The sequence below is a fragment of the Sorex fumeus genome, unplaced genomic scaffold, assembly GCF_029834395.1.
Source record: "Sorex fumeus unplaced genomic scaffold, SorFum_2.1 ptg000063l, whole genome shotgun sequence".
Classification (NCBI taxonomy): domain Eukaryota; kingdom Metazoa; phylum Chordata; class Mammalia; order Eulipotyphla; family Soricidae; genus Sorex; species Sorex fumeus.
In genome coordinates this window covers 14,700,608-14,726,799 of record NW_026606120.1, presented here as the reverse complement: position 1 = coordinate 14,726,799, position 26,192 = coordinate 14,700,608, and the positions used below count along the sequence as shown (strand labels likewise).

General features: G+C 54.8%; 1 protein-coding gene across 1 annotated transcript in view; it reads right to left on the bottom strand.

The window, feature by feature from the left end:
- Nucleotides 1-24,330, bottom strand: part of PHF2 (PHD finger protein 2) — a 78,378-nt gene extending 54,048 nt beyond the window's left edge. Inside the window, exon 1 of the mRNA XM_056126759.1 lies at nt 24,175-24,330. Coding sequence (XP_055982734.1) covers nt 24,175-24,272 — 98 coding nt within the window. The 5' untranslated portion in view covers nt 24,273-24,330. The remainder of the gene's footprint in view (nt 1-24,174) is intronic.
- Between the last annotated feature and the right edge of the window lie 1,862 nt (nt 24,331-26,192).

Sequence of the window (26,192 nt, the reverse complement as noted above, 5' to 3'; positions counted from 1 at the left end):
TATGTCCACGGGACACAAACAACCACACACACTGTGCCATACACACATCACACACACCTCACACATACACTCACACCCTCACACACATACTGTATAATGCACACTTCATACACCACACAGACCCCACACACGCTGTATCATATACACACTCACACATTTCACATACACCACATACGCACTGTATCATACACACCCCTCATACACCACAAACACACCACACACTATTATCATACATAAACCTCATATATCACACACCCCACACACACTCTGTATCATACACACACTTCATATGCCACACACTCTCACACATACCACGCACACTTTGTATCACACACACACACCTCATATAACACAGACAGCAAACACTCTGTATCATACATAAACCTCATATACCACACACACACATTCACTCACACACCCCACACACGCGTGGTATCATACATACATACATACATACATGCCTCATAAACCACAAACACCACACACTCTGTATTATACATAAACCTCATATACCACACACACACTCACAAACCCCGCACACACTCTCTATCATACACACACCTCCTATACCAAATACACTCACACACACCACACACACTCTGTAATATACACACAGTTCATATTCCACAAACTCTGTATCACACACATACTTTATATACTCACACACACCCTCACACACTTCACAAACATCAAACTCTAGGTCATACACACACTTCATATACCACACAGACCACACACACCCCGCACACACACTGTATCATTCCCACTCACATACAGACACACCACACCATGACACCGCCTCATACCCACACATGCATACACAAACATGTACCACACGTACTGCGTCATTCACAGACTCAACCATGCTCACATACCGCCCGGTTTTCTTTTCAGCAGCAAAGCAACCTAGGTCAAGACGCGCCAGGCTCAGGGCCAGGACAGCACAGCTGTCGATACCCCACAGGAAAGGCCGGGTCTGGACGCTCCCCTCTCTGTCTCGGCATCTTCCTTGACAGAGATTAAGGCTTAGGTTGACCAGAGAGCAAATAGAACCGCAAAGCATGCAGCGAGGTCTGAATTCCATATCAAGAAAGACTCACTGCTCTCCCTCCTCCACCACCCCCCGTATCTCTGACCCTCGGCTGGGCTCGGAATCCACAAGCAACTCATGTGTAAGCTGAGGGGCTGGCCTATAGTGACCAGGCCACGTCAGGATCTAGACTGAAGCGTTGGGGATCATCTGGTCCCAGGGGCCAGGCCACTGCCCTGAGAGCCGCTTGCCAACTCTGGCTTTGTGTTGGAAACTCTGGCACTCCGAGAGAATGCACTGTTCATTCTCTCACACCATTTTGAAAGTCACTGTATCAATAAGGGCACCACAAAAAAAGTAAAAGGAAAAATCTCAGCCTAACTCCCCGATAAGAACAAATGCAAATATCTTCAGTAAATACCTAGAGGGAGGCTGGAGCGAAAGCACTTGGCTTGCTCACGGCCAACCCAGGCTCGATCCCCAGCTTCCCATATAATCCCCAAAGCACCACCAGGAGTGATCCCGGAGCACAAAGCCAGGAGTCGCCAGTTGTGACCCCCCCCCCCAAAACACAAAAATCTAGAGGGGCCAAAGGAGATAGGTCAAAAGGGTGGAACATAAGCCTTCCACACGCAAGGCCCAGAGTTAGATCCGCAGAACCAGATGGGCCCTGAATACTTCTGCATGACTGGGCTCAAGTGCAAGTTAGCACTAAATATTGCTGGAGTACTTCCTGTGGTCCCCTCCAGCACCACTGGGAAGACCCCTCCCCCACAGAAAAAAACAACTAGTGAAAAAATTATGCAGGGGCTGGAGCTATAGCACAGTGGATAGGGCATTTGCCTTGCACGTGACTGCCCCGGGTTTGATTCCCAGCATCCCATATGGTCCCCTGAGCACCACCAGGAATGATTCCTGAGTGCAGAGCCAGAAGTAACCCCTGTGCATTGCCAGATGTGACCCCCCCCCAAAAAAAAAAGAATTATGCAGCACTTTGAAGAATCATTCACCATGAATGAAGTGGGATTCAGTATGGGGATGCAAGGAGAGTTAGGACATATGAATTAATAAATGTGATATATTAGTAGAAGAGAAGATAAACATTATAGGATCATCTTGAAGGACATAGCTGTTATCATGTAACCAACATCCATTCATAATAAAAATATTCAAGGGGCCAAGGAGAGGGTCCAGAAGGCTTGGCACGTGCTTTGCAAGAGTCTGGGTATAATTCCCTACACTGCACAGCTCCCCAGAGCCACCAGTAGTGATCTCCAACTCTACCAGGTGTGACCCAAGAACTAACAAGAGAAACACCCAACAGATTTGGTGTGGAAGGAAAAAACTTCATAGTAACATCGTCGTGGCTGATCCCTTCACAGGGAACACCAGGCTCAACAATGAAAGCTCAAAGGGTTTCCTCTAAGATCAGGAAACAAGACAGGGATGCCAGCTCTTGCCTTCTCGAGCCATCAAAACTCTGGAAGCCCTAGTCAGCACAGGCAGGAAAGAAAGAGAGATTACAGGCATCAGAACTGAAAAGGAAGACATAAAACAAACGCTTCAGGCTGGTGACAAAACTGAGAAAACTTGTTGAGGATTATTAGAAAAAAAAATCTCACACTGCTTTAAAAGTCACTGTCTCAATAAGAGCACCACAAAAAAAGAGAAAAAGCTAGGCCCCGACTGGCACAAATGTAAAATTCTTCAGTAAATAACTGGGGGGGCGGGGGGGGGGGGGCTGGAGAAACAGGACAGCCGGCAAGGCAATTGCCTTGCTCACGGCCAACCCAGTCTTGATCCCCAGCATCCCATATGATCCCTGGAGAACCACCAGGAGTGATCCCTGAACACAAAGCCAGGAGTTAGCACTAAGCACGCCAGGTGTGACCCGAAAAACACTCAAAAAATAGAGGGGTTCAAAGAAGATAGGTCTAAGGGGTAGACTTCATCAGCCTTCCACATGTGAGGTATGGAAGAATTAAAAATGAGATGTGAAGGAAACATACTTCAGTGTAACGATGTTTGTATCATTGAGAAAACCCTAAATACTGCAAAATAAATAAATACATTAATAATAAAAAAAACTCCTCAGAAAAACTTAGCAGAGTGTAAAGAAAAAACAGGCAGGGCAATTGCTTTGCAAGCAAATGATACCCCAAAATCTTCCTCCTCCTCCTCCTCCTCCTCCTCCTCCTCCTCCTCCTCCTCCTCCTCCTCCTTCTCCTCCTCTTCCTCTTCTTCCCCCTCCCCTTCCTCCTCCTCCTCCTCCTTTTTCACCTCTGAGCACAGAGCCAGGAGAAAGTTCTGAGCACCACTGGGTATGGCCCAAAACCCAAAACCCAAAAACAAGCCAACAGTGATAGCACAGCGGGTAGGGCGTTTGCCTTACACGCGGCCAACATGGCCGACCCGAGTTCGATTCCTCCGCCCCTCTCGGAGAGCCCGGCAAGCTACCGAGAGTATTCTATATGCCAGACACAGTAACAACAATTAGATAAAATCAATAAATTCAGTAAAAAGTCTGCAGGATCCAACATGAACAGACAAAAATCTAACTTCTGACTGACTAATCTTGCCACCACTGAACTGTCCCAGGGAATCTTGGTCTCCAGGCTCTGGAGCCTTCTGGAATGGGGGTGGGATGAGTCTCCACCCTGTCAAGAGGCCCAGTGCCCCATCCACACCCAACATACTGGTGGGGGGGGGGGGGAAGGGGAAATGGCCCAGCTTCACAGATCCAAGATTAATCTCAAAGAAACACTGAATTGTCCCAGTTCCACAGCTCCTGGAAGCCTCCAGATTTCACAGTACTGACAGCCCGAAAGGAGCATAGCAAATTAGGTGGGAAAGTTATATAGAAGCCCATTAAGCTCGATGAGCAGAAATAATAATACGGAAGGTTCAACTAGCACCAAATACCTCGGTAAACCCTCAATGACTTTAGTGACCCCATTGTGAGATGTATATTGTAACAAGCAAGATAAAATAACTCTGTGCTTGCTAAAGGGGCAGGCGTGGGTGGGGCAGGGGGTGGTGGGAACTGCAGACACTGGGGGAAGGAAGATCACTGGTGGTGGGATTGATGCTGGAGCACTGAATGCCTGAACCAACTGCGTTATGAACAACTTTGTAAATCGTGGTGCTTAAATTGAAAAAAAAATTCTTAATCTAACTCCCAGGAAATCTGTGGGCAAAAGTAGTTTGTGCTTCAATAAATTATCTGAAAAAGATATAGATACATTCTGTGCTCATAAACTAGAAGAATCAGTATCGGTAAAACTTCTACACTATCACAAGTCAATTCGTTAGTATGAGTACCAAGATTATAACAGTACTTTTTACCATTGCAGGGGGCGTGGGGAGTCCGAAAATGTGTGTAGAACCAGAGAGAACCCCTCAAGTTAAAGTAATCTTGAAAAAGAACAAAGCTAAAGACACCACTCATCCCAGATTCGAATGGAATCCAAAGCTAGAGTAATCGCAGCAATGTGGTATTGGCATAAAAACAGACAAACAGACCAGTGGAAGAGAATCAAGAGCCCAGAAATAGACCCAAGCATCTGTGGTCAACTAGTATCAGGCAAGAGAGCCAAGAATCGTCAATGGAAATAAAGACCATCTCTTCAATAAACTGCGCTGGGGAAATCTGGGTAGTAGCACATGGAAAATGAAACTCCACCATTATCTTGCACCACACACAAAAGTCAACTCAAAATGGATTAAGTAAAGACTTGATAAAACACCTAGAAGAAAACATTAGGGGAAAGCTCCCCGTCATGGGCTTTGGCGATGAATTTTTTTTTAGATATGATAAAAACACAAAAACACAAGCAGCAAAATCAAAAGGAAATAAGTGGGATTGAATCAAACTGAAATCTCCCACACAGCAAAGAAAACCATCAACAAACTGAAAGCCACTCCTACAGGATGAGAGAAAATATTTGTAAACCATATACAGAGGAGTTGATAGTCATAATAAGAACAACTCGTACAATGTCACTAGCAATATAATACATATATGCATCTAGAGATCGAAATACCTATATATAAATATGCATTATATATATTATTCATTTTTAAACGGGCAGAAGGATGCTGGAGAGATACCACAGTGGGTAAGGTGCTTGCTTTACCATTGCTAAACTGGGTTCCATCCCAGCACCTCAGATGGCCCCCGACCCCCCAGCCCCACCAGGGGTGATCCCTGAGCACAGAGGCAGGAGTAATCCCTGAGCACAGCTGGGTGTGGCCCCCAAAACAAAACTAAAAATAGGCAGAGAACCTGATTAAACATTTTTTTCCAAAGAACTCGTATAACCAGCCAATGGTATATGAAAAGATACACAATAGCAATCAAATGTACGGTGAGCTGTCACGCTTCTGAGAATTGCTATTATCAAAGTGAGAGATAACAAGTGCCAGAAGAATGTGGCAAAAGAGTGGAATGTTGGTGGGAATACAGATTCTAAATTACACAGATAGACAGATGGATCATTGGTGAGAATAGAGATTTCTATAGGTAGAATATAGATCATTAGTGGCAATAGTGACTTGCGCATTCTCTGGGGGAAAAAGTATGGAGGATCCTCAAAAAAAATCAAAGCAGGGGCTGGAGTGATAGCACAGCGGGTAGGGCATCTGCCTTGCAGGCGGCTGACCTGGGTTCAAGTCCCAGCAACCCATATGATTCCCCGAGCATCGCCAGGAGTAATTCCTGAGTGCAGAGCCAGGAATAACCCCTGAGCATTGCCGGGTGTGACCCAAAAAGCAATAAATAAATAAATAAATAAATACCACACGATCTGGGCTGGAGTGATAGCACAGTGGGTGGGGCGTTTGCCTTGCATGCGGCCGACCTGGGTTCGATTCCTCCATCCTCTCAGAGAGCCCAGCAAGAGTATCCCGCCCGCACGGCAGAGCCTGGCAGGCTCCCTGTGGCATATTCCATATGCCAAAAACAGTAACAACAAGTCTCACAATGGAGACGTTACTGGTGCCCACTCAAACAAATCAATGAACAGTGAGGACAGTGCTACAGTGCTACAAACAATTCCAAGATCTCTGTGCTCTTCAGAGAACACTTCAGTCTTATTCCTGCCAGGTAAGATCTGGAGACAGCCGCCTGCTGGTGGGAGAACAGACATACATGTGGGGGTGGGGGTGTGCTGCTCCCCTATAAAAACAGGGAGACCCTGTCCATTGCAACGGCTTGGAGAACTGTGGGGACTATTAGCTATTTGGGATAAGGCAGAAGGAGACAGTGAGCAGGAGCGGGTGTGGGTTGGTCCCAGAATCTCTGTGTTTGAGCCAAAAGCCCCAGTGGGGCCAGTTGTGGCCTGGTGTGGCTTCTGCAGGAAATTCCCTCTGGCGCGGGGTGCTCTGTGGTCTTCCAGGGTCAGTGTGGCGTGCACCCCACTGCTCGGGCTGCTCCCAGCCCCCACAGGACCCTGTCGCTCTGCCCGGGGCCGATTGCTGTTCTTGGGGACTCAGAGGATGGGATGTGAGAACTGAGAGAAACCACCGGTGCCCTTACCCTAGAAGGCCCCTGGGGGTCCTACTCACCACCCAACCCTTTCTCCTAGTCCCTCCTGATGGGATGGAGCCAAGTCTCGTGGCTCTTGGAAGAGGCTGTGGGTGAGGCTCCCAGCAGCACGGCCACACTCATGGCCAGTGCTCTCCACCCTGTTGGAGCAGGCTGACCACCAGGCTCTCCTGTCCTGCCATCAGGGACCCAAGATGGCTCCAGGTCCGCCACAGGCCTGGCATCCTTGGGGCTGAGCTGCTGAAAGCCACGGGGCATCGCCAGAGAAGGAAGCCCAGCAGGGCTGTGTTGAGAGGAGCTAAGTGCTCCTGAGCACAGCTGCCTTCCCTGAGCACCCGTTCCCAGAGGAGAAGGTGCCAGCCACAGTCTTTCCCAGGGCAGCAGGGAGGGCAGGAAGACACATCGTTTAGAGCTGGGAGGGTGAGGTATGCATGGTCCACACCGCGGCAGGAGAGTGAGAAGGATCCACAGATGGAGTCCCCAGGAAAGACAGGCCCCAGGGGCTGACAGGAGTTAGCTCCACAACCCCATACCCTACACACAGACAGGGTGGTGGGGCCGCCCCTCTGAGGGCACCTGCTGCTCCCATCCCCCAAAGCCCAGCAAAGCAAATTGCTGCTTCTGGTTCGCAGGTGAGAGAAACGAGTCAGACAGTCCTGGGCCTCACAGAGACAGATTCCGACCCCCCAGAACAAACAGCCTCTGTACGATCCCTTCAGAGAGGGGCTGGGAGTGAGGACGGGAGGAGCTCAGGGATGGGGGGGGACAGGGGGGGGCACTCTCCCCGCAGGCTGTCAGGCACAGCCAGACAGTGACAGCCAGACACTCACGGCCAGTGACTTAGACAGTCAAACAGCACAATAATCAGCTACCGCTAAACATTGCAGTCAGCCAGCGCCAACAGTCACAGCGCAGACAGTCAGATGTACGGACAGACAGACAGACAGATAGCCTGAGCACAGCTGACCCGGGTTCAATCTCCAGAACCTCATATGGTTCCCTGAGTCCACCAGGAGTGACCTCGGGGCATCACCGGAGATGCCCAAAAACCAAATGGGAAAAAAAAAGCAGTGTAGCCTACACAGACAGACAGACAAGACAGACAGGCTGAAGATTCGGGGGCCCAAAGTTCCTAGAAACAGTTCAGGGGAGACAGTCAGTGGGAATCATCTGCCATTCTGGGAAATCTGGACTCTGGCAGGGTGGGGTCCACCCAGAGACTGCGACTGGTTGAGATCTAGAGGCATTGGCAGGGCAGATTGACCCTGGGATGTTAAAGTCCCACCCAGCCCTGGCCCCCAGGGGCCCTCCAAGCCTCTCTCAGCAGGCAGATTGCAGACCTCCAAGCTGACAGCCTTACAGCCAGACCAATGCTATGTCCATGATGAAAGGAATATTACACTCTGGGAAAAAAAAATGTGAGGGCTTTTCGGATCATAACCGGCAATGCTTGGGACTTACTCCTGGCTCTGCACTCAGGAATCACTCCTGACAGTGCTCAGGGGACTATATGGGGTGCCAGGGGTTGGACCCAGGTCGGCCGCATGCAAGGCAACCTGACCTACCCACTGAACTATCTCTCTGGCCCCGAAAAAAAAAGTTTTTTAATATCGAAAAAAAAAAAGGCAAAAACACTCTTAACCCTTTGAACATTTTGGTATGCTTTGTTTTAAATAATTAACATTAATAATGCAAATCAACACTGCTAGAGCTTGATTTCCCCCCTATTTACTATTAGAGCAGAAACATTTCCCCATATCCTTAAAATCTTGTCATCACAAATGTCCTTGTTGATGACTGCATAATTTTCTATGCTGCATACATTATGATTTCCTTAAACATCCCCTCAATGCTACCATCTAGGAGTCAAGGATTCTTGGATTAATAAATGAGTATCCAAGATATCTCTGTGCTCCTAACCCGGATCTGGTGTGTTTCTAACAGAAATTCCAGATAAAGGGCATGGTCCCTTTAAAAGCCAGCAGCAGGGATTACTCCAGTTGTTTCTAAGGAAACCAATTGTATGCAGATGCCCAGCAAATACCTCGGTAGGGAGGCTCTGGGAATTACAGCCTTCCATCTGGAAGAAACCCTGGAGAAACAAGGTGGCTGGGAGAGCGAATCTGGCCAGGGCATAAAATGCAGACCAAGGTTGTACTAAAAGAAATGTGGACTCACACCCCAGGAGGCCCTGTCCTCAGTCGCACACTCCTGACCCCGAGGGCACCTGGAGTGGGCTCTGGGAACCAGGTTTAGGGGCAGTGCTAGAATACCGGAGGCCCCGAGAGAAGCCTGCTGTGTCGGATACCTGCTGCCCACCCTTTCCTTGTGTTTCTAAGGAACAGGAGGGCACAGATGTGTCCCGGAAGGCAATCCAGCCAGCCCCGCCAGCCCCAGCCATCAGACAGGGCAGTAAGTGGCAAATGGTGCTGTGAAGCTGGGGTAGGGGTCCTCCCGGCCTCCTTCCCAGGCCTGGAGTGAGGCCGGGACAGCAGGAGCTGACCCCAGGGGCAGCCAGGACCCTCCTACTGGGATTCAGGACAAGGAGCCACTATGCCTTGCCACAGGGCAGGGCAGACTGGGGAAACCTCAGTTTTGTGCCCAGGGAGGCACTGAGGACCTCCCTGCATCCCCTGTGACCTCTGCCTGCCCACCGGGACCTCCATCGATCCATGATGGGCTCACCCCACCCCCACCCGTTCACTCTCCCTCAGTCTAGCCACCGTGACATCGTCCTTCCAGCGTCACCTCCTCTGTCCATCATCATTCTGTCTGTTCCTATCATGGTCTATCCACCGTCACCTCATCCCTTCCCTGTCTGTCACCCCGGTCCATCCTGTCCCCTCATCTGTCCCCCACCCCCACACCGCCCTCCCGGCAGGGACTCGAGAGTCGCCAGAACTCCAGCAGTCAAGAGCGCCCACCTGACTCGTGAATCAGGCCCGGCAGCCCCGGCCAGGGACTGGCGCAGCCGTTGCCAGGGCAACGCTGCTGAAGCCTTTTCCTTAACTCACAAGCAGCGCGGACAGAGTGACCTAGGCTGGCAAGGCCTGCCAGCCCCCACGGAGGCGCTGCTCTGGACAATGGGGCACCCACGCTCCCGGCTGCTGCCCTTCTGCACACGGGCGGTCCTTGTGGGGATGGAAGCCCATCCCGGGGCCCGACCCTTTGTGCTGGTCCCTGGCGTGGCTCTCAGACAGCGGGTCCCTGTGCCGGGGTTCCAGCTGAAATGGGGCTGCGAATGGGCCCCAAGGCAAGCTGGGGCAGGCCATGACAGTCAAGGTGGTGGCCACAGGCCCAAGCACCTCTCCCACACCCCAGGAGGCAGGGCCAAAGGGCAGAGCACCCCTGTGACCGGGCGGCCTGTAGGGCTCAGTCACTTGTGTGACCAGGCCAGAACAGTCTGGTGAGACGATGCCCACCTTCCTGGGTGAGCCTGGGGCCTGGGGCCCCTCAGGGTGGCGCTAGATGAGGCGGCATCCATGGGGCGGTGGAGCGCAGAGGGTGGCAGTGTCCTGGTTATGCCCTGTGACCACGTCCACACCTGCAGACACAGGGCCTGGGACCTGGGGTGCCTGAGCTGCTCCTGCCGATTCTGGGGAAGGGGGTCCCACAGCCCATAGAAGCCGTTCCTTCCCCAGGGTCAGGAGAGGGGGGCGGTGACCAGAGAGGGGACAGAGTCCCAGATGCGACATGTTCCTGAGGAGAGCACCCTCAGAACCACAGGGACAGCTGTGCCTGGGGGCACACTCAGGGCTCATGAAAGTAGGAGGGCACTTGGGGTTCCCAAGAGCGGGGAGCACTCAGGACTCAAGAGCAGGGAGCACTCCAGATTCCCGAGAGCAGGGAGCACTCAGGACTCAAGAGCAGGGAGCCCTCAGGCTTCCGGAGAGCAGGGAGCACTCAGGACTCAAGAGCAGGGAGCACTCAGGCTTCCCGAGAGCGGGGAGCACTCAGGACTCCGAGAACAGGACACACACATACACTCCACAGATCACGTGTCTACTCGACCGAAAGGCTGGAGAAGCTGCCATGAGCAGGGTGGGACCTCCTCCAGGAAGTCCAGGGGGGCCCCAGGGAACAGAGCATGAGCCACAGACCTCAGGGAACCAGAGCCACGGGGGCGCGACACTCCTCACACCTGTGAAACCGACCACACCAGCTCACAGGGAGACATCACAGAAGACTCAGAAGGGACAGACCAGGAGCTCATCCCGCACCCCTCCGGCAGTGAACCCTGAGGACTGGGGGCCATCGGGCAGAGCCGGGACCCTCTGCCGCAGGGCCCCTGCTTCCCAGTCCTCACTCCTCAGGCCCAACCTGTTGTTCCCACTCTCCTCAGCAGCCAGGTCACCTGTGGCCAAAAGGGAAGGGCGAACGAGCCAAGCGGTTCACGAATCAGGCCTAACTCTTAGACCGGCACAAAGTCTGTTCAGTGTGTCCTAGTCGCACCCTGGACTGCGGCCAGGCCACCGGCTGCCTTCCACGCGCGTCTAACGAGGATCAGAACATCCAGAAAATGGGTTGCCAGGGGCAGGGAGCTGTCGTGCCCACAGCTGTCCCGGCTATTCGGGGATGCACTGGGTGCTCCGTATGCTGGAGTTTATCCAAAGACACACTTGGACACAAGAACCAGGGAGGAGGCTGAGAGCAGGGCCCAAGCTACAGAAATCTCCCGCCGTGTCCTGAGCAGCGAGAGTGAGGTCGTTCTGCAGAGAGAGAAACTTTCACTGCAAATTCTTTCCTACTCTGTTTTTTAAAGGGTGGGGGGGAACAGGCATAGAAGGGGGGGAAAAAAAGCCAAACAGATCCCAGGATGTAGTATAGCATGAGAGCACTGTTTGCAGGAGGCCCTGGCTTCCATTTCAGGCACCAAAAAAAAAAAAAATCAAACACATTAAACCTCTTTGCATTTCATCTGACTGAATATGTTCGGTGAATGCATAGCTGCCCCTGCCTGCAGTAAATAAATATATGAAAAGACCATTTTCCGCTCAATAAAGGTGAGTCATTTTGCAGTTTAGTTGCTTCCTGTCCTCACCAGGAAGTGCCCACTGGCAGGAGGGGGTGGCCAGCGGCTGGATTTGCAGGCAGGAACTGGGGATTCTCTTCCCATCCAGCAGTGGGGTCCAGCCCAGGTGTCCACAGGACCGAGACTGAGATGCACACCACCCCCTCCCCCCACCACCCCCGTCTCACACATAAGGCACATCCTAGCCGAGGCTGCTGGGGTCAAGTTCCAACTGTCACGCAGTTCTGGTTTTCACTTGAACCCAAACGTGTGCATGTCCCCAGTGCTCTGCAGAGGGAGGCCCGTGGCCCCCAGCCCCCACCCGACATGCCTGGCGTCAGGCTCCAAGGCCAAGGGAAGAGCCCTGAGGGACAGAGTCAGGTGGCTAGAGTCCAGGGGCAGTCCTGTGGGGTCTGCTCCAAGCTCCCCTTCAGACCAGCCCAGCTGTGGGCGGGACTGCCCGTGCTCTCACTGCCAGGGGCCTCGGGGTGCCGCGCTGGCAGAAGCCTGTAGACATGGGGCCTGTTCTGTAGTGGACCCAGGGGACAGGGCTGTAACCGGGCTCCCTGCATTTCTCAGCTGTGGGATGAGGCCCCCCTGGGCGCCAGGATATCCCAAAGGGGGATCACACGTGAAAACTGCATGAGGTGGAGGCACGTAGCAGGAAGTTCAGGGCCCACAGGGAGGAAAGGAGGCTGGCAGGAGGCTGAGAAACGTTATCGGGAGCTGGAGAGATAGCACAGCGGGTAGGGCATTTGCCTTGCACGCGGCCAACCCGGGTTCGATTCCCAGCATCCCATATGGTCCCCTGAGCACCGCCAGGAGTAACTCCTGAGTGCAGAGGCAGGAGTAACCCCTGTGCATCACCAGGTGTGACCCAAAAAGGAAAAAAAAAAAAAAGAAAGAAAAAAGAAACATTGTCCTCGGTTTGTGCCACCCTCACCACCCTCCATGTGGGTCCTGGCCAAGAGGGTCTTTTGTGTGTCTCTAGGGCCCCCTGACTGACCACCCTGGGCGGTGACAGAAGGGACGTGCTACTGGGTGCCCTGGACATGCAGAGACACTCGCACTGTGAGGGAACAGCACGCAGCTGCCCTGCCACCCTCCAGAGCTCACAGTACACTGGCAGCTAAGTTTGCGTTTCAAACACTCAGCATCACTCCGCTGGGTCTGCAGGGGCCCCGATGGGGTTCCACGGGGCCTTCAGGGTCTGCGGGGGGTCCTATGGAGCTTCATGGGGTCGTCAGGGTCTGCGGAGCCCCACGGGGGACCCATGAGGTCGGTCTCCACAGCTCCCCCCCCCGCCCCACCCCCATGCTGGCCTGGTTCCTCTGGAGACAGACGGACTCCTGCTAGTTTCTGGATCTTTCTAGGACACTCTGTGTCACATGACACCCGAGTTCCAGGCTCCTGAACCCCAACTCCGTCTAAGGAAGGGAGTGAGACAGGCCCTTTGGGGCGCCCTCCTGGCCTGGGGCACGCTTCCCACTCAGCCACACTGCTCCAGGCCCCCACCCCCAGGGACTTTAAGAGGATGGGGAAACGAGGGGCCAAGCGCAATGCTGGAGCTCGCCCCGCACAGAAGCAGGGAAAGGTTCGACAGGGAGATGGGAGCGGGAGGCTGGTGGCCCCAGGCAGCACGTGGGGAAGTGGCCACAGGATAGCGGCCCCCCGGCGAGGCCCAGAGTCCATCCCACAGACTTCCCCGCCCCCTGCATGGAGTCAAAGATGGTGCTCAGGGGACCCAGCCAGAGACTGTGCCTGAATGTCTGGGGACACAGCCCTCCCCAGCCTGAGACTCCTGGTTCTGCCACCAGCCTGGGCTGCCCGTGGGCCCCGCTCAGCCCAGAGCATCCATACCACAGATGCTGCCCCTCAGGCCCTGGCACGAAGCCAACCTCACCCTCCTCGGGCCCTGGGAAACCCCGTGCTCAGCCCTGCTCCCCCACCGCTCTGGGGGGAGGGGGAGGAGAGGAAGACCTAGTGAGAGCCCTCACCAGGAGACGGGGGGGGGGGGTTTGGGGGAACCCCCGCACACATGTGTGCAGAAACAGCCCAGCACCTGGCACATGAAAGGAAAGCTGCACCCCGCCCGGGCGTGCAGTGCTGGGGGGCGGCCAAGGATGCACCCCCCACCCCCACAGGCCTGAGAGCAGAGCCCTGGGCACCCTGCACACGCTGACTCTGAGAGAGACTAAGTTCTTTTTCAAAACTTGTAATGGGACAAATAATAATAATAATAATAATAATAATAAAATGGGCCAAGGAGAGAGCCCAGAGAACAGGGGTGTAGTCTTTGCCTTGTGGAAATGTGGAAATCCCAAAATTTGATCCCCAGCTATATGGTCCCCTGAGCACCTCCCAGAGACATCGCTAAACATAGCACCAAGAGTAGTTCCCCCCCTTGACTCCCAAAAGGGGTTTTAAAAAAAAAAGTAAAGCACCAGCAATGAATAATGCAAAAAGGAATTTAAGAAAACGATCCCATTGATAACAGCTTCCAAAGGAGGATAAATACAGGAATAACTGTAAACTGAAATATTGGACACAGAGAACTACAAATGCCAAATATCACACACAAACACACACACACACACACACACACACACACACGCTACCCAGAGAACCCCCCCATGCTGGGTCAGAAGATGTCACGGGTGAAGGGGTGAGGACTCCTGTGGATGCTCTGGGGACCATGGGGCCACTCCTGGAGGTTCTCAGTCATCTGGGCCAGCAGCTCAGAACATGAGCCTGAGGATGCAGAACTGCCGGGCCCTGTGATACTGGGACCACCAGGCCATCCCTGGCAGTGTCTGGGCTCCCATGTGGTGCCGGGTTGGAACTGCAGCTGAATGCAGACCTAGGAAGCGCTGCACATCTCTGCAGCGCCAGAAGACACAGTACTGTGAAGATTCTACAGTGATCCACAGACCACCAAATCCACTGTCAAAATGCCAAAAGCAGTTTTTCTTTTTTTCTTTCCTTCTTTCTTTCTTCCTTCCTTTCTTTCTTTCTTTCTTTCTTTCTTTCTTTCTTTCTTTCTTTGTTCTGTTCTGTCTTTTGAGCCACAGTCACAGGTGCATGAGGGTTTCCTTCTGGCTCCATGCTCAGGGATCACTCCTGATGGGGATTTGAGGGGCCATACAAGGTGTCAGGGATCAAACTCAGGTCGGGTGTGTGCAAGACAAGCATCTTACCCACTGTACTTTCTCTCTGACCCTCCAACAACTTTTTGCAGAAATGAAGAAGTCAATGCCCAAATTCACACAGGATTTACAAGGAACACTCAAAAGTTGAAATAACATTTTGGGGGTACAAGCAATCACATCCAGGTCCATGTTCTGAGGAGCAGGCTCTGTCCTACAAACAATGTATTTTATTTAGTTTATTTTATTGTTTATTTATTTTGGTTTATTGAGTCGTACTAGACAACGATCAAGGGTTACTCCTGGCTATGCACTCAGAAATTACTCCTGATGGTGCTCAAAGGACCATATGGGACGCTGGGGATTGGACCCGGGTCGGCTGCATGCAAGGCAAACACCCTACCTTTTGCCCTATCACTCCAGCCCTGAAACAGTGTATTTTAGAACATGAAACTTGAAGTCTCACACTTTCTGACCTCAAAATCAACTACAAAAAAAAATTCACCAAAAGTTGGGAGTATCCTCCCAGGATGGGAGAAGCATGCTGAAAGTAGACTATAGACCGAACATCATTGCCACTCGATGCCTCTTTTGCAAACCACAACACCCAAAAGGAGAGAGAGAACAAAAGGGAATGCCCTGCCACAGAGGCAGGGTGGGATGGGGGGGATGGGGGGTGGGAGGAATACTGGGACCCGTGGCGGTGGAAAATGGGCACTGGTGGAGCGATGGGTACTTGATCATTGTATAACTGAAACCCAAGCACAAAAGTGTGTAAGTCTACAACTGTATCTCATAGTGTTTCACTAATAAAAATTAAAAAAAAGAAAAAGAAAAATTGGTTAAAAAGCTAAAAAAAAAAAAAATCATCAAAATCCTGTGGTACAGGCAGACAGACTCAGAGACCGGAATTGAAACAGAGAGCTCGGACTAAATCCACAGGCATAGTCTGAAAGCAGCTGCAGCATGGCCACGACGATTTTCAGTGGGGAGAGAACAGTCTTTTCAACAACCGACACTGGGACTCCATCTGCGAACCAACGGAGTTGATCCCTACCACCTAGCTAATGCATAAATTAGTCAAAAGCAAATAAATCCAAAACTAACTGTAAGAGCCCAAACTATAAAACTCTTAAAAGTCAAGGGGATAAATATTCATGGCCTTTGGCTGGCAACAAACAGATGCACAGGAACGACACCAAAGCACAAGCAACAGGTTAAACACTGCCTCAGAAGGCAGCTCGCAGGCTGTGCGCACAGGCGGGTTGGGCTCATCTCTGGCACGGCATGGCCCCCCAAGCACCGAGGCAGGACTAGTATCCAGGGATGCCTGATAGAACCCGCAAACCGAAAGAATAAAGATTTTCAAAGGCGACACACTGAACCTTATCAAAATTAAATGTGTGTGTACTTATGGAAATTATCACAATGAAAGACAGCTCACGTAGTGCCAGAGAGAGAGAGTCGAATGGGAGGGGGACATGCTCTGCGTGGAAGAGGCCTGGGGTCAATCGCTAGTACCCCATAATCTGCTGAGCTCAGAGATGGGACTAGTCACAGGCAATGCCGATGTGAGCCCCAAACGAAAAAACAACCTATGGAATAGGAAGATCCTTGCAAGTTGTGTTTCTGACAAGGTCGAATGCCTATAACACAGAAAGAATCTCATCACTCAACCATAAGGACATGGAATCCGATTTTAAAATGGGCAAAGTGTTCCAACTTGGGGTATTTCTCCAGAGAAGAGATGCACCTGTCCTCAAACACAGGAAAAGAAGCTCAGGGTCATCAGGGAACATTGAGTCAGATGCATGAGTCACCACTTCACCCAACGAGATTGCCAATCGCTCTGAAAATCAACGTTGTTAGTATTGCTGAGGATGAGAAGAAATCCTACAATTTCTTGTAGAAGAAATCCTACAGTGAAATCTTGTACACTGGTGGGGAAAATGTAAAATGGTGCCACATTCTGGAAAACAATTTGTTGGTTATTTTAAAAGTCACTGTCACTGTCACTGTCCTCCCGTTGTTCATCGATTTGCTTGAGCAGGCACCAGTAACATCTCCGTTGTGAGACTTGTTACTGTTTTTTGGCATTTGGGATAACGCCACGGGGAACTTGTCAGGCACTGCTGTATGGGCAGGATACTTCAGTAGCTTGCCGGGCTCTCCGAGAGGGACGAAGGAATCAAACCTGGGTCGGCCGCGTGCAAGGCAAACACCCTACCCGCTGTGCTATCATTCCAGCCCCAAAAATTATAGAATTCTCATCGGACCTGGCAATTTACAAAAGAGTTGAAAACAGGTCTTCAAACAAAAATTTGTCTAGTGCTGTTACATAGCAACAGCATAATTGAAAATAGGAAGAAGTAGAAAAAAAAAACCCAACTCAAATATCTGAGACTGAAGGGATAGTACAGTGGGCAGGGTGCCGGACCAAGGTTCAGTCCCTGGCATCCCATAGATGTGTGATTCTTGAGTGCAGGAGAAAACCCTGGCAGCAGTAAGCCCTGAGCACTACTGGATGTGGCCCAAAAAGAAAAAAGGAAAAAGAAAAGAAAAATCAGATGTCCTCAATGGATGAATGGATATTCAAGTCGTGACAGAGCCAGAGAATGGAATAGTATTCAGCCATTAAAAATTCAGTAAGGTTTGAAAGAAAAAGAGAAAGAGAGAAAGAGAAAGAAAGGAAGGAATAAAGGAAGGAAGGAAGGAAAGAAAGAAAGAAAAAGAAAGAAAGAAAAAGAAAGAAAGAAAGAAAGAAAGAAAAAGAAATTCAGGGGCCGGAAAGAAAGAAAGAAAGAAAGAAAGAAAGAAAGAAAGAAAAAGAAATTCAGGGGCCAGAAAGAAAGAAAGAAAGAAAGAAAGAAAGAAAGAAAGAAAGAAAGAAAGAAAGAAATTCAGGGGCCGGAGCGATAGCACAGCAGGCAGGGCATTTGCCTTGCACACGGCCGACCCGGGTTCGATTCCTAGCAACCCATGTAGTTCCCCAAGCACTGCCAGGAGTAATTCCTGAGCGCAGAGCCAGGAGAAACCCCTGAGCATTGCTGGGTGTGACCCAAAAAGCAAAAAAAAAGAAAAGAAAAGAAAAGAAAAGAAATAAAGAAATTCAGTAGGGTGACTGCCTTGCACACAGCCAACCTGGGTTCAATCTCCAGCACCAATCATATATCCCCACCCCCAGGCCCTACCAGGAGTGATCCCTAGGCAGAGAGCCAGGAGTAAGCTCTGAGCAACACTGTGTGTGGCCAAAAAACCCAGAAAAATAAATAAATAAATAAATAAATAAATAGATAGATAGATAAATAAAATATAGTCAGTTAAGTTGTCTTACCTGCCAAGTAGGTTGAACAGAAATGAACTAAAAACATGCTAAGTGAGGGGGCAGGGGTACAGCAGACTGGGCACTTGCCTTGAAGAGGCTGACCTGGGTTTGATCTTCAGCAACCCATATGCTCCCTCAAAGATCACCATGAGTGAACACTGAGCACAGAGCCAGGAGTAAGCCCCGAGCACTGCCATGTGTGGTTTCCCATCCCTGCCCCCCTCCCCCAAATAACAAACCATGCCAAGTGAAAGAAGCCAGACACAAAAGCTTATGTACCATATGATTTTGTTTATCTGAAATGTCTGGCATAAACAAACTCACCGGGAAAAGAAAGCAGCGGGTGGTGGTCCAGGGCCGGAGGGAGGAACAAGGCAGAGCTTCTGAATGGGTTTGAGACTTTCTGAACCATAGTGAAGCAACAGTGAACTAACTGAATGACTATGAAGTGTACACTTTAAAATGATCACTTTTGGGGCCGGAGAGATAATACAAGTGGGGAGGACATTTGCCTTGCACGGGGCTGACCTAGGTTCGATCCCTGGAGTCCCACAGGGTCCCCAAGCACTGTTAGGTGGAATTCCTGAGCACAATTCAGAGCCAGGAGTAAGCCCTGAAAACCACTGGGTGTGACCCCGAAACAAAAACAAAAAATAACAGAATGATCTGTTTTATGGGATGTGAATATCATGGCCAATTTTTTTGAAGCTAAACTGCTAGTTTCTCCACCGGCCCTCATAAATCCCAAGACCTTCCGTTCTCATGCTCTTGGCTCAAAGCGAGTCTCTGCCTGGGACCCCACCATTGCCCGGCACTTGGGGGAGGTGACCAGGTCCTGCACCCTAAGCACAGGCCAAGCTCCACTCCAGAGTTCCAACCCCCCCCTCCCCCCAGGTGAGAAAGCTGAGGAGCAGGCCAGGGGGACACAGCCAGAGTTAGCTCATTCGCTCGGCAGACTGGAGTCTGGGATCCATCCTGGCATTGCATGGTCCCCTGAGCAGCACCCCATACGGCCCGAAAACTAAGAAATGTCCCCAGTCCCACAAAATAAGCTGAGAAGCAATGCAGGAAGCAGCAGGAGAACACAAAGACAGAGACCCAAGTGAAGAGTGGCAGATAAGGAAGCTGCAGGCCATGGGCCACCTGAGGCAGAGAGGCCACCACAGCCACCTGCCGTACAGGGCACCAGCCTGGCCTTCCTGCCACCAGGCCGATGTCCACATAGCATTCTCACAACCACGGACACTGATGGCGATAGTGATGCCAGGCTCTGTTCGGACCCTGGAGTGCAGAGCCCTGAGGTGGTCAGCCTCTGCCCTGCGCCCTGGTGGCTGGGGGATGCGATGTCCCCTCACTCTCTACAGACCAGGCAGCCCCCAACCTGAGAGCTGGGGAGCCCATCAAGGAGAGGCAGGAAGTAGCCCTGGCACCGCTGATCTTGCTGGCTCTGAGAAGCAGATGGACACCCGGTCTATCTGCCTGGGGCAGGCTGACCCCAACAGCGCTCTCCTCACTCACTTGCGACAGGGCGTAAGTGAGGGGTGCATGGCGGCAGAGTGTGTATGTGTGTGTGTGTGTGTGTGTGTGTGTGTGTGTTTGTTTAGTCCACACCAAGTCCACAAGCCCTATCCCATCTCAGACCATCCGAGTCACAATTAACAGAGCTCCAGTGCCTGAAACCGCTAGGGCACCACGAAGACTCACTCCAAGGACACTTTTCAGCCACAAAACATCACAGGGGGAAGAGGGAGGGGGAAGATAGGTCTGCAGGTACAGCCTTTGCCTTGCACTTGTCTTGCATGTGGCTGACCCAGGTTTGCCCCCCGGCACCCCATCATAGTTCCCTTGAACATCTCCAGGAGTGATTCCTGAGTGCAAAGCCAGGAGTAAGCCCTGAGCACACAAACCCAAAACAAAAAGCAAAACCCAAGCCAACATCCGAGTGCACCCTACTCCACGCTGTCCTGTCTGGAAAGGCAGGAGGAATATGGGGGTGTTGAAGCCCACCCTCCTGTCCAGTCCCCCGTCACTTGTGTGACCACCCCTGCAGGCCCACACCTTCCCCAGAACCTAGCTGCCAGCACCCGCCACTCACAGCAGCACCCAAACTCAGGCCTGCTCTGCCTCTAAGTACACCAAGCACCTCTCCATGTCACCAGAGAAGTCTGGGAACCAGTGGGCATGAGTTGGGTGGGATGGCGGGGGATGGGGGGAGGCAGAGGGCTGTGAGCACTTCCCAAATCAGACTGAGTCTGGGAGATGGGCACAGGAATCGTGGGGAGGGGGGCCAAGTGGAGAAGCCAGGTGGACATGCGACACTCAGGGATTCGGGGGAATCCATGCCACAAGAACCTCCACTCCCCCCCACCCCACCCCAGCTCCACCTGGGCCCAGCACCTGCTCTCAGCTGACGCCACCACCCCACTCTGCCCCCACCACCTCTTTCTCCTCAACACCCCATATGTGAGTAAGCTCAGGAAACAGTCTCTCGGTGCCAACCTGCTTCCCCCCACCTCAGCGCTCACTACTCAGACACGAACCACCCCACCCCTGACAAGGGGTGGGAGATAGAGACTTAATGGGGTTGGACATGCACTTTGCATGTAGGAGGAGACCCTGGTTCGAGTCCAGCACTGCCTGGTTCTCTGAGCACTTCCAGGAACAAGCCCTGAGCACAGAGGCAGGAGTAGCCCCTGAGCACTGCTAGGTATGACCCCAGAACAACAACAAGCTCAAGAAAGAACTTCCTTGGAGCTAGAGAGATAGTAAGTACAGCATATGAGGAGCTTGCCTTGCAAACAGCCGACCAGATTTGCTCCCCCGGCACTGCACATGGCGCCCCACACACTGCCAGGAGTGCTCCCCTGAGCACGTGCCAAGGGTAAGCACTGCCCTAACAATGTTGATCCAAAATCCCCTAGCTGACCTGGAGCACCCAGCCCGCAACTGGGTGCTGCTCCTGGGTGCTGCTCCTCAACCCCTGCTCCCCAAACACACTTAGTAAATATCTGTTTACCAAGGAATGAGTGAATCCCAGTTTTCAAGTCTCATAGCACCTTAGACTTCAATATCAATCCTAGGGGTAAACGGGCAGCATGCTGGCTTTGCTCACCGCTGACCCAAGATCAATCCCCAGCACCTCAAAGTCCCACAATCACTATCAGGTGCACTTCCTGAGCACAGACCCAGGGGGATCTGCAACTGCTGGAGATGGTCCAAACCCCGCTCCCCTCCAAGTAAATCAAAACCACATCCCAGCCTCTGTGTTCAACTCAAAAGGCTGCTTTAGGAAGCCTGACACTCTAGCTAACTCGTTCCTACATTCCCTTACAGTGACGGGGCTGTGGCCTGCCACAGACAGGCGGTGGGCAAACAGGCCTGAGAAGCAACCATGGTGCTTGACCCAAGTGGCTTTGTGGTACCCCAAGAAGGACAGGAAGGCCCCAGAGCCCAATTGGTGCTACATGTCACCCCAGACAAGATAGCTTAGAGGGCCCAAGTCCCACATACATCCCTTTCAAGCCAGAGTTGATTCAGACCAGACCAAGGCCAGTGTTGGTGGGGACCGGCCAGGCTGAAAAGGTGCCCACACAGTATAGTCAAGACAGAGTGGAAACAGCTCCTGGCTTCCTGGGGGGTGGGGGCGAGGGACACTGTCCAGAGGCTGTCCACACAGCAGGGGGAGCAGTGCTGGAGGGTGGGGTCTGTCCCAGTAGCAGACACCATAGGCGGCCCTGGCAAAGCTACTGGTGTCGCCTTCCAGGCCCTCTGACCATGGCCCAAGAAATGGGATGAGCCAGGGAGGTGGGAAGGAGAAGGGGGAGGGGGCGGGCAGAACTTTCCCACAGCAAGGGCCTGGGGCTTGGGGCTGGAGCCATAGCACGTTTGCCTTGCACGCAGTCGACCTGGGTTCAATTCTCAACATCTCATATGGTCCCCCAAGCACCACCAGGAGTAATTCCTGAGTGCAGAGCCAACAGTAACCCCTGAGCATTGCAGGGCGTGACCCAAAAAAGAAAGAAAGGAAAAACAAAAAAAAGAGCCTCGGGCTTCTCCGGTCACCCTGTGTTCTAGCTCTGGGTGATGGGAAGTGCCCCTGCAAAGCCAGCATGCATGGGGGAGGGCGTCCTGGTGAGAACCGCAAACATGCTGGTGACCCTCGCTACAGCCAGGTGAAGGGCTCTCACTCTTGGATTTCTGCCTCGGTCTCCCTCTGCATGCAGTCAGGCCCCGGGCCAGGCGGGAGGGGAGGGGCATATAAGGAAACAAGCCTTTTTGTAACTCTCCAGCAAGAATAAAATTCTCTGCAAGTAAAAAGTTACAAAGTAGTCAAACTTTAAAAAGCAAGTTGAACCACTGAACACAAAGTATCCTCACACACAGGTGGGGGTCCACCTGGGAAGACCCCAGGTCCCAGAGGAATATCTGGTGTCAGTAGACCTAGCCCGTCCCTTGTGAGACAAGAGAGACCCTGGGGGGTAGGGGGGGGGGATCTTCACAGGGCTAGGAGGGTCTCAGGCAGTCTCACCTACAAGGTTGCTCACTCACACTCACTCCACACCTCCCTCATCCCCCATCCAGCGCTTGCCAGCATTCTGGATAGGATTCACCGCCAAAGTGAGATGCAACAGGCAACGTCCCCCTGGATAGGGGACACTCGCCCACGGGCCCACGTCACTGCACTCAGGTGGAAATGAAGCTGAGCTGCCTGACTGCCTCATGCATCAAATCAGGGACCCCAGGCAAGAAATAAGGAGTCTGCGTGGCCTCCCAGGCCCCTCTCCGATGTCACCTGCCTCTGCCTGGGTTAACCCATCAAACACCCCACTCCCAGTCTGCCCCTCACTCTAGCTTCCCCATCTCAAAGTCTAGCCCAGGACCACCAGGCCTGTCCTGCCAATACACACACATGAACGCAAGGCAGCTTGGAGGGGGTTGCCCCTTCCCCAACTAGACAGGGAGCAGAGGGCAGGTTTAGGGTGGGGGGGGGGGGGGTCGTGGAGAGGGATCCCGGGTTCGGAGGCTGAGCGTTTCTGAGGAGCTAGGCCTTGCAAAGGATCCACGGGGCAGCACGCGCCCGGTCCCGCCATCAACTTTGGGCAGGCGCCAACTGGTGGGTGCACTGACCGCCGAGTGCTGGGCAAAGCCCCCGCAGTGCCAGACCAGGCCCGGCTGTGGAGGAGCGCCAGGTAGGAGGGTCTGCGGGCGACCCGGGGGGCCTCGGGGGTGTCGCTGCCCCACGCGTCCCAAGCCCGCGCCCACCGCACCGGGGTCCCGGTCCAGGCGTGGAGCAGCCGGCCGGAGGCCCGGCTACCTCCTGGCGCCCCGGCCCGGCACCGCGAGGGCAGAGGCACCGGCCCACCGACGGCCCGGAGCAGGGGCGCTGCCCCGTGGGGCGCTCAGGGACGCCCCGCGCGCACACGGCAGGTCCCCGGCGTGCCGGCGGGAGCCCGAGGCCCGAGGCCCCGAGCCACGGGAACCTGTTGGAGCGGTCGGGGCGCCGCAGCGGCTCCTCTTCCTGCTCGGGCACCGACTTCTGGGGGGCAGGGACCCGGCTTCGGAGAAGTCGGCGCGGGGCCAGGCAGGGCCACGCAGGGGCCGGGCTGCACCCCGTTCGCCGCCGCCCCGCGGACCGCGGCGGCGTCCCCGGACCCGGCGCGCTGGGGCTGTCGGGGGCGGGGGGCTCGCGCCGGCCTCGGCGGCGGCGGCCGACCGCGACCCCCCGCGCGCGCAGACCCCGTTGTCACCCGGGTCCCCCGGGCGCGCGGCGGGGCGGGGGGATCCCGAGCCCCGGCGGCGGCGGCGGGGCGGGGGGTGGCGCGCGGCGCCGCTGCCCGGGCCCCGCGTCCCCGTCCCCCACCCCCCACCCTCGGGCCCGGCCGGCCGAGCCCGCGCGGGGAAAGTTCCTGCAACTTCGCGGGGGCGGCGGCGGGGCCTGGGCCTCGGCGGCGGCGGCGGCCTGCGCGCGCGGCTGTCACGGCCCGGCCGCCCCGCACCGCCGCCTCCCGCCGGCCGCTTTGTGCGCGGCGGCCCGGGGGGCCCGGCGGCCCCCGGCGGGCACAAAAGGGCGCGGGGGCCGCGGCGGGCGCGGGCGGCCGCGCGGGGCCCGGCGCTCACCTGCCGTGGAACCAGTCCTTGCAGGCGTCGCACTCGATCATGAAGCGGGTCACGTCGTAGGGCAGCCGGCACACGCAGTACACGGGCACCGTCGCCATGTTCGCCCGCGCCCGCCGCGCCGCCGCGCCGCGCCGCCGCCGCCGCCCGCTCGCGCCGCTCGGGCCGGGCCGGGCCGGGCCGCGCGGGGGCCGGGCCGGGGCCGGGCGCGGGGACGGGGGCGCACGACCGCCCCGCGCGCACCCGGCCGGCGCGTCCACACAAAGCGGCCGCGCCGCGCCGCTGCGGGGGCCGCGCCGGGAGCCGCCCGCCGGCCCGGGGGCGAGGGCGCGAGTGTGCGCGAGGCCGGGCCGCGCGCGGGACACAAAAGGGAAAGGGACGCGCGGGGGCGGCGGGCGGGAGCCGCGGCCCCACCGAAGGGACCCCCGGCCGCCGAGCGGCCTCTACGTCAGCGCCCCGGGTGGCGCCGCCTCCGCCCCGCCGGCTCGGCCCGGCCGCCGCTCCCGCCGCGGAAGGCGGGCCGGGCCGCGGGGAGAGGCGGGCGAGCGCGGGCCCAGGTGGGTCGCGGGGACCCCGGGGCGGCGGGGGCCCGGGGAAGAATCGGAGGGGCGGGGGCGGTGCTGGGGGGGTCGGGAGGGACCGCCGCTCGGCCGGGAGACCCCCGGGCCCTGCAGGCGGGGGCTGGAGGTGGGCCCCGGGGAGCAGGTGGGGCAGGGCCCCCTGCCGAGAGCTGGGGCGAGGGGCACGCGAGGTCTTCGGGGAGGCGGTGGGCGAGGGGCTGGGGGCCCCCTCCCGGGTGCAGCGGGAGCCGCGAGCCCCCTTGGAGGACCTTTCGTCCTCTTCGAGAAGGTGGAGGAGCAGCAAGGCTGGGCCTGAACTTTCTTCTCGCCCAGATTTCTGGGCGGGAGCAGCGAGGGCCCCCCGCTGTTCTTGCTCCCCCACCCCCAAACTCAGTTTCTGCCTAGAGCCCGGCTGGCCAGCGCCCCTTCCCGTGCTGGGTCTTGGGACTCCTGGGCTCAGATCCCAGAAGGAGACAGAATTGGGGAAACCCAAGGGCGCCGGTGGCAGGGCTCAGCTCTGCAAAGAGTTCATCAGCTGGAATGCGCGCCACCCTGCACCCCTGCTCGGAGCCACCAGCCCCCCCCCGCCCCCCCAAGGAGCAGGACAGCCGCTGGTTTCCTGAGTGTCCCTCGTTGCCAGGGTGCAGGACCTCAGCCTGGAGCATGGGCAGTGCTGCTGGGTCCTGTGCCTCTGCCCTGAGTGGCCCCCATTTCACTGGGCAGCCAGGGTCTCTGGGACTAACACCATTTTTGCTCTGGGCTCCCTATAACATCCCTCCAGGCTACAAACACCCCCAGGGCAGAGGGTTCTAAAGGCGAGAAAGGTCTACATATGCCCTCACTGTCCACCCACCTTCTTGCAGACGTGTCCACGAGGTTCTTAGGGTGCCAGCACCAGAACAGGCCAGTCCCCTCCACCTCAATCTCACAGGCCCATCACAGCCAATGCCCCAAGGGCCACTTATCACACCATCACACCTGTGAGCAGCTCTGTCAAGTCTGAAGCTGTTCCCCGCCCCCCTCCCCAAGTTCATTGTCCTCTCCAAGGGGCAGACTTTAGCTGGAAGAACCAGCTCATGGAAGCTGAGAGCGGTACAGGCAGCTGGATGGGCTGGGGAGAGTGTTTGGGGTCTGGTAGTGGCATCCGCACATTCTCTGAGCTTCACAGGGGCAGCCCCTGTGATCCCTGAGTCGGTCCCTGGGCCCTGAGCAGCACTGCATACTCAGGTCCTTGTCTTAAACCCTCCGGCCCAGTTGACCAAGGATTGGAGACCCTGGGCTCTCTGAGCACTGCTCAGGAGACACCCCTTACCCCAATCAAAAAAAAAAAAAAAAAGGAATGGGAGCCAGGAGATAGCACAAGTGGTGGAACACATAACAAGCGTATGTAGGGCCCTGAGTTCGATCCCACACTATATGCCCTGAGAGCACTGTTGGCTGTGGGCCTGGGGTCCAAGCCCT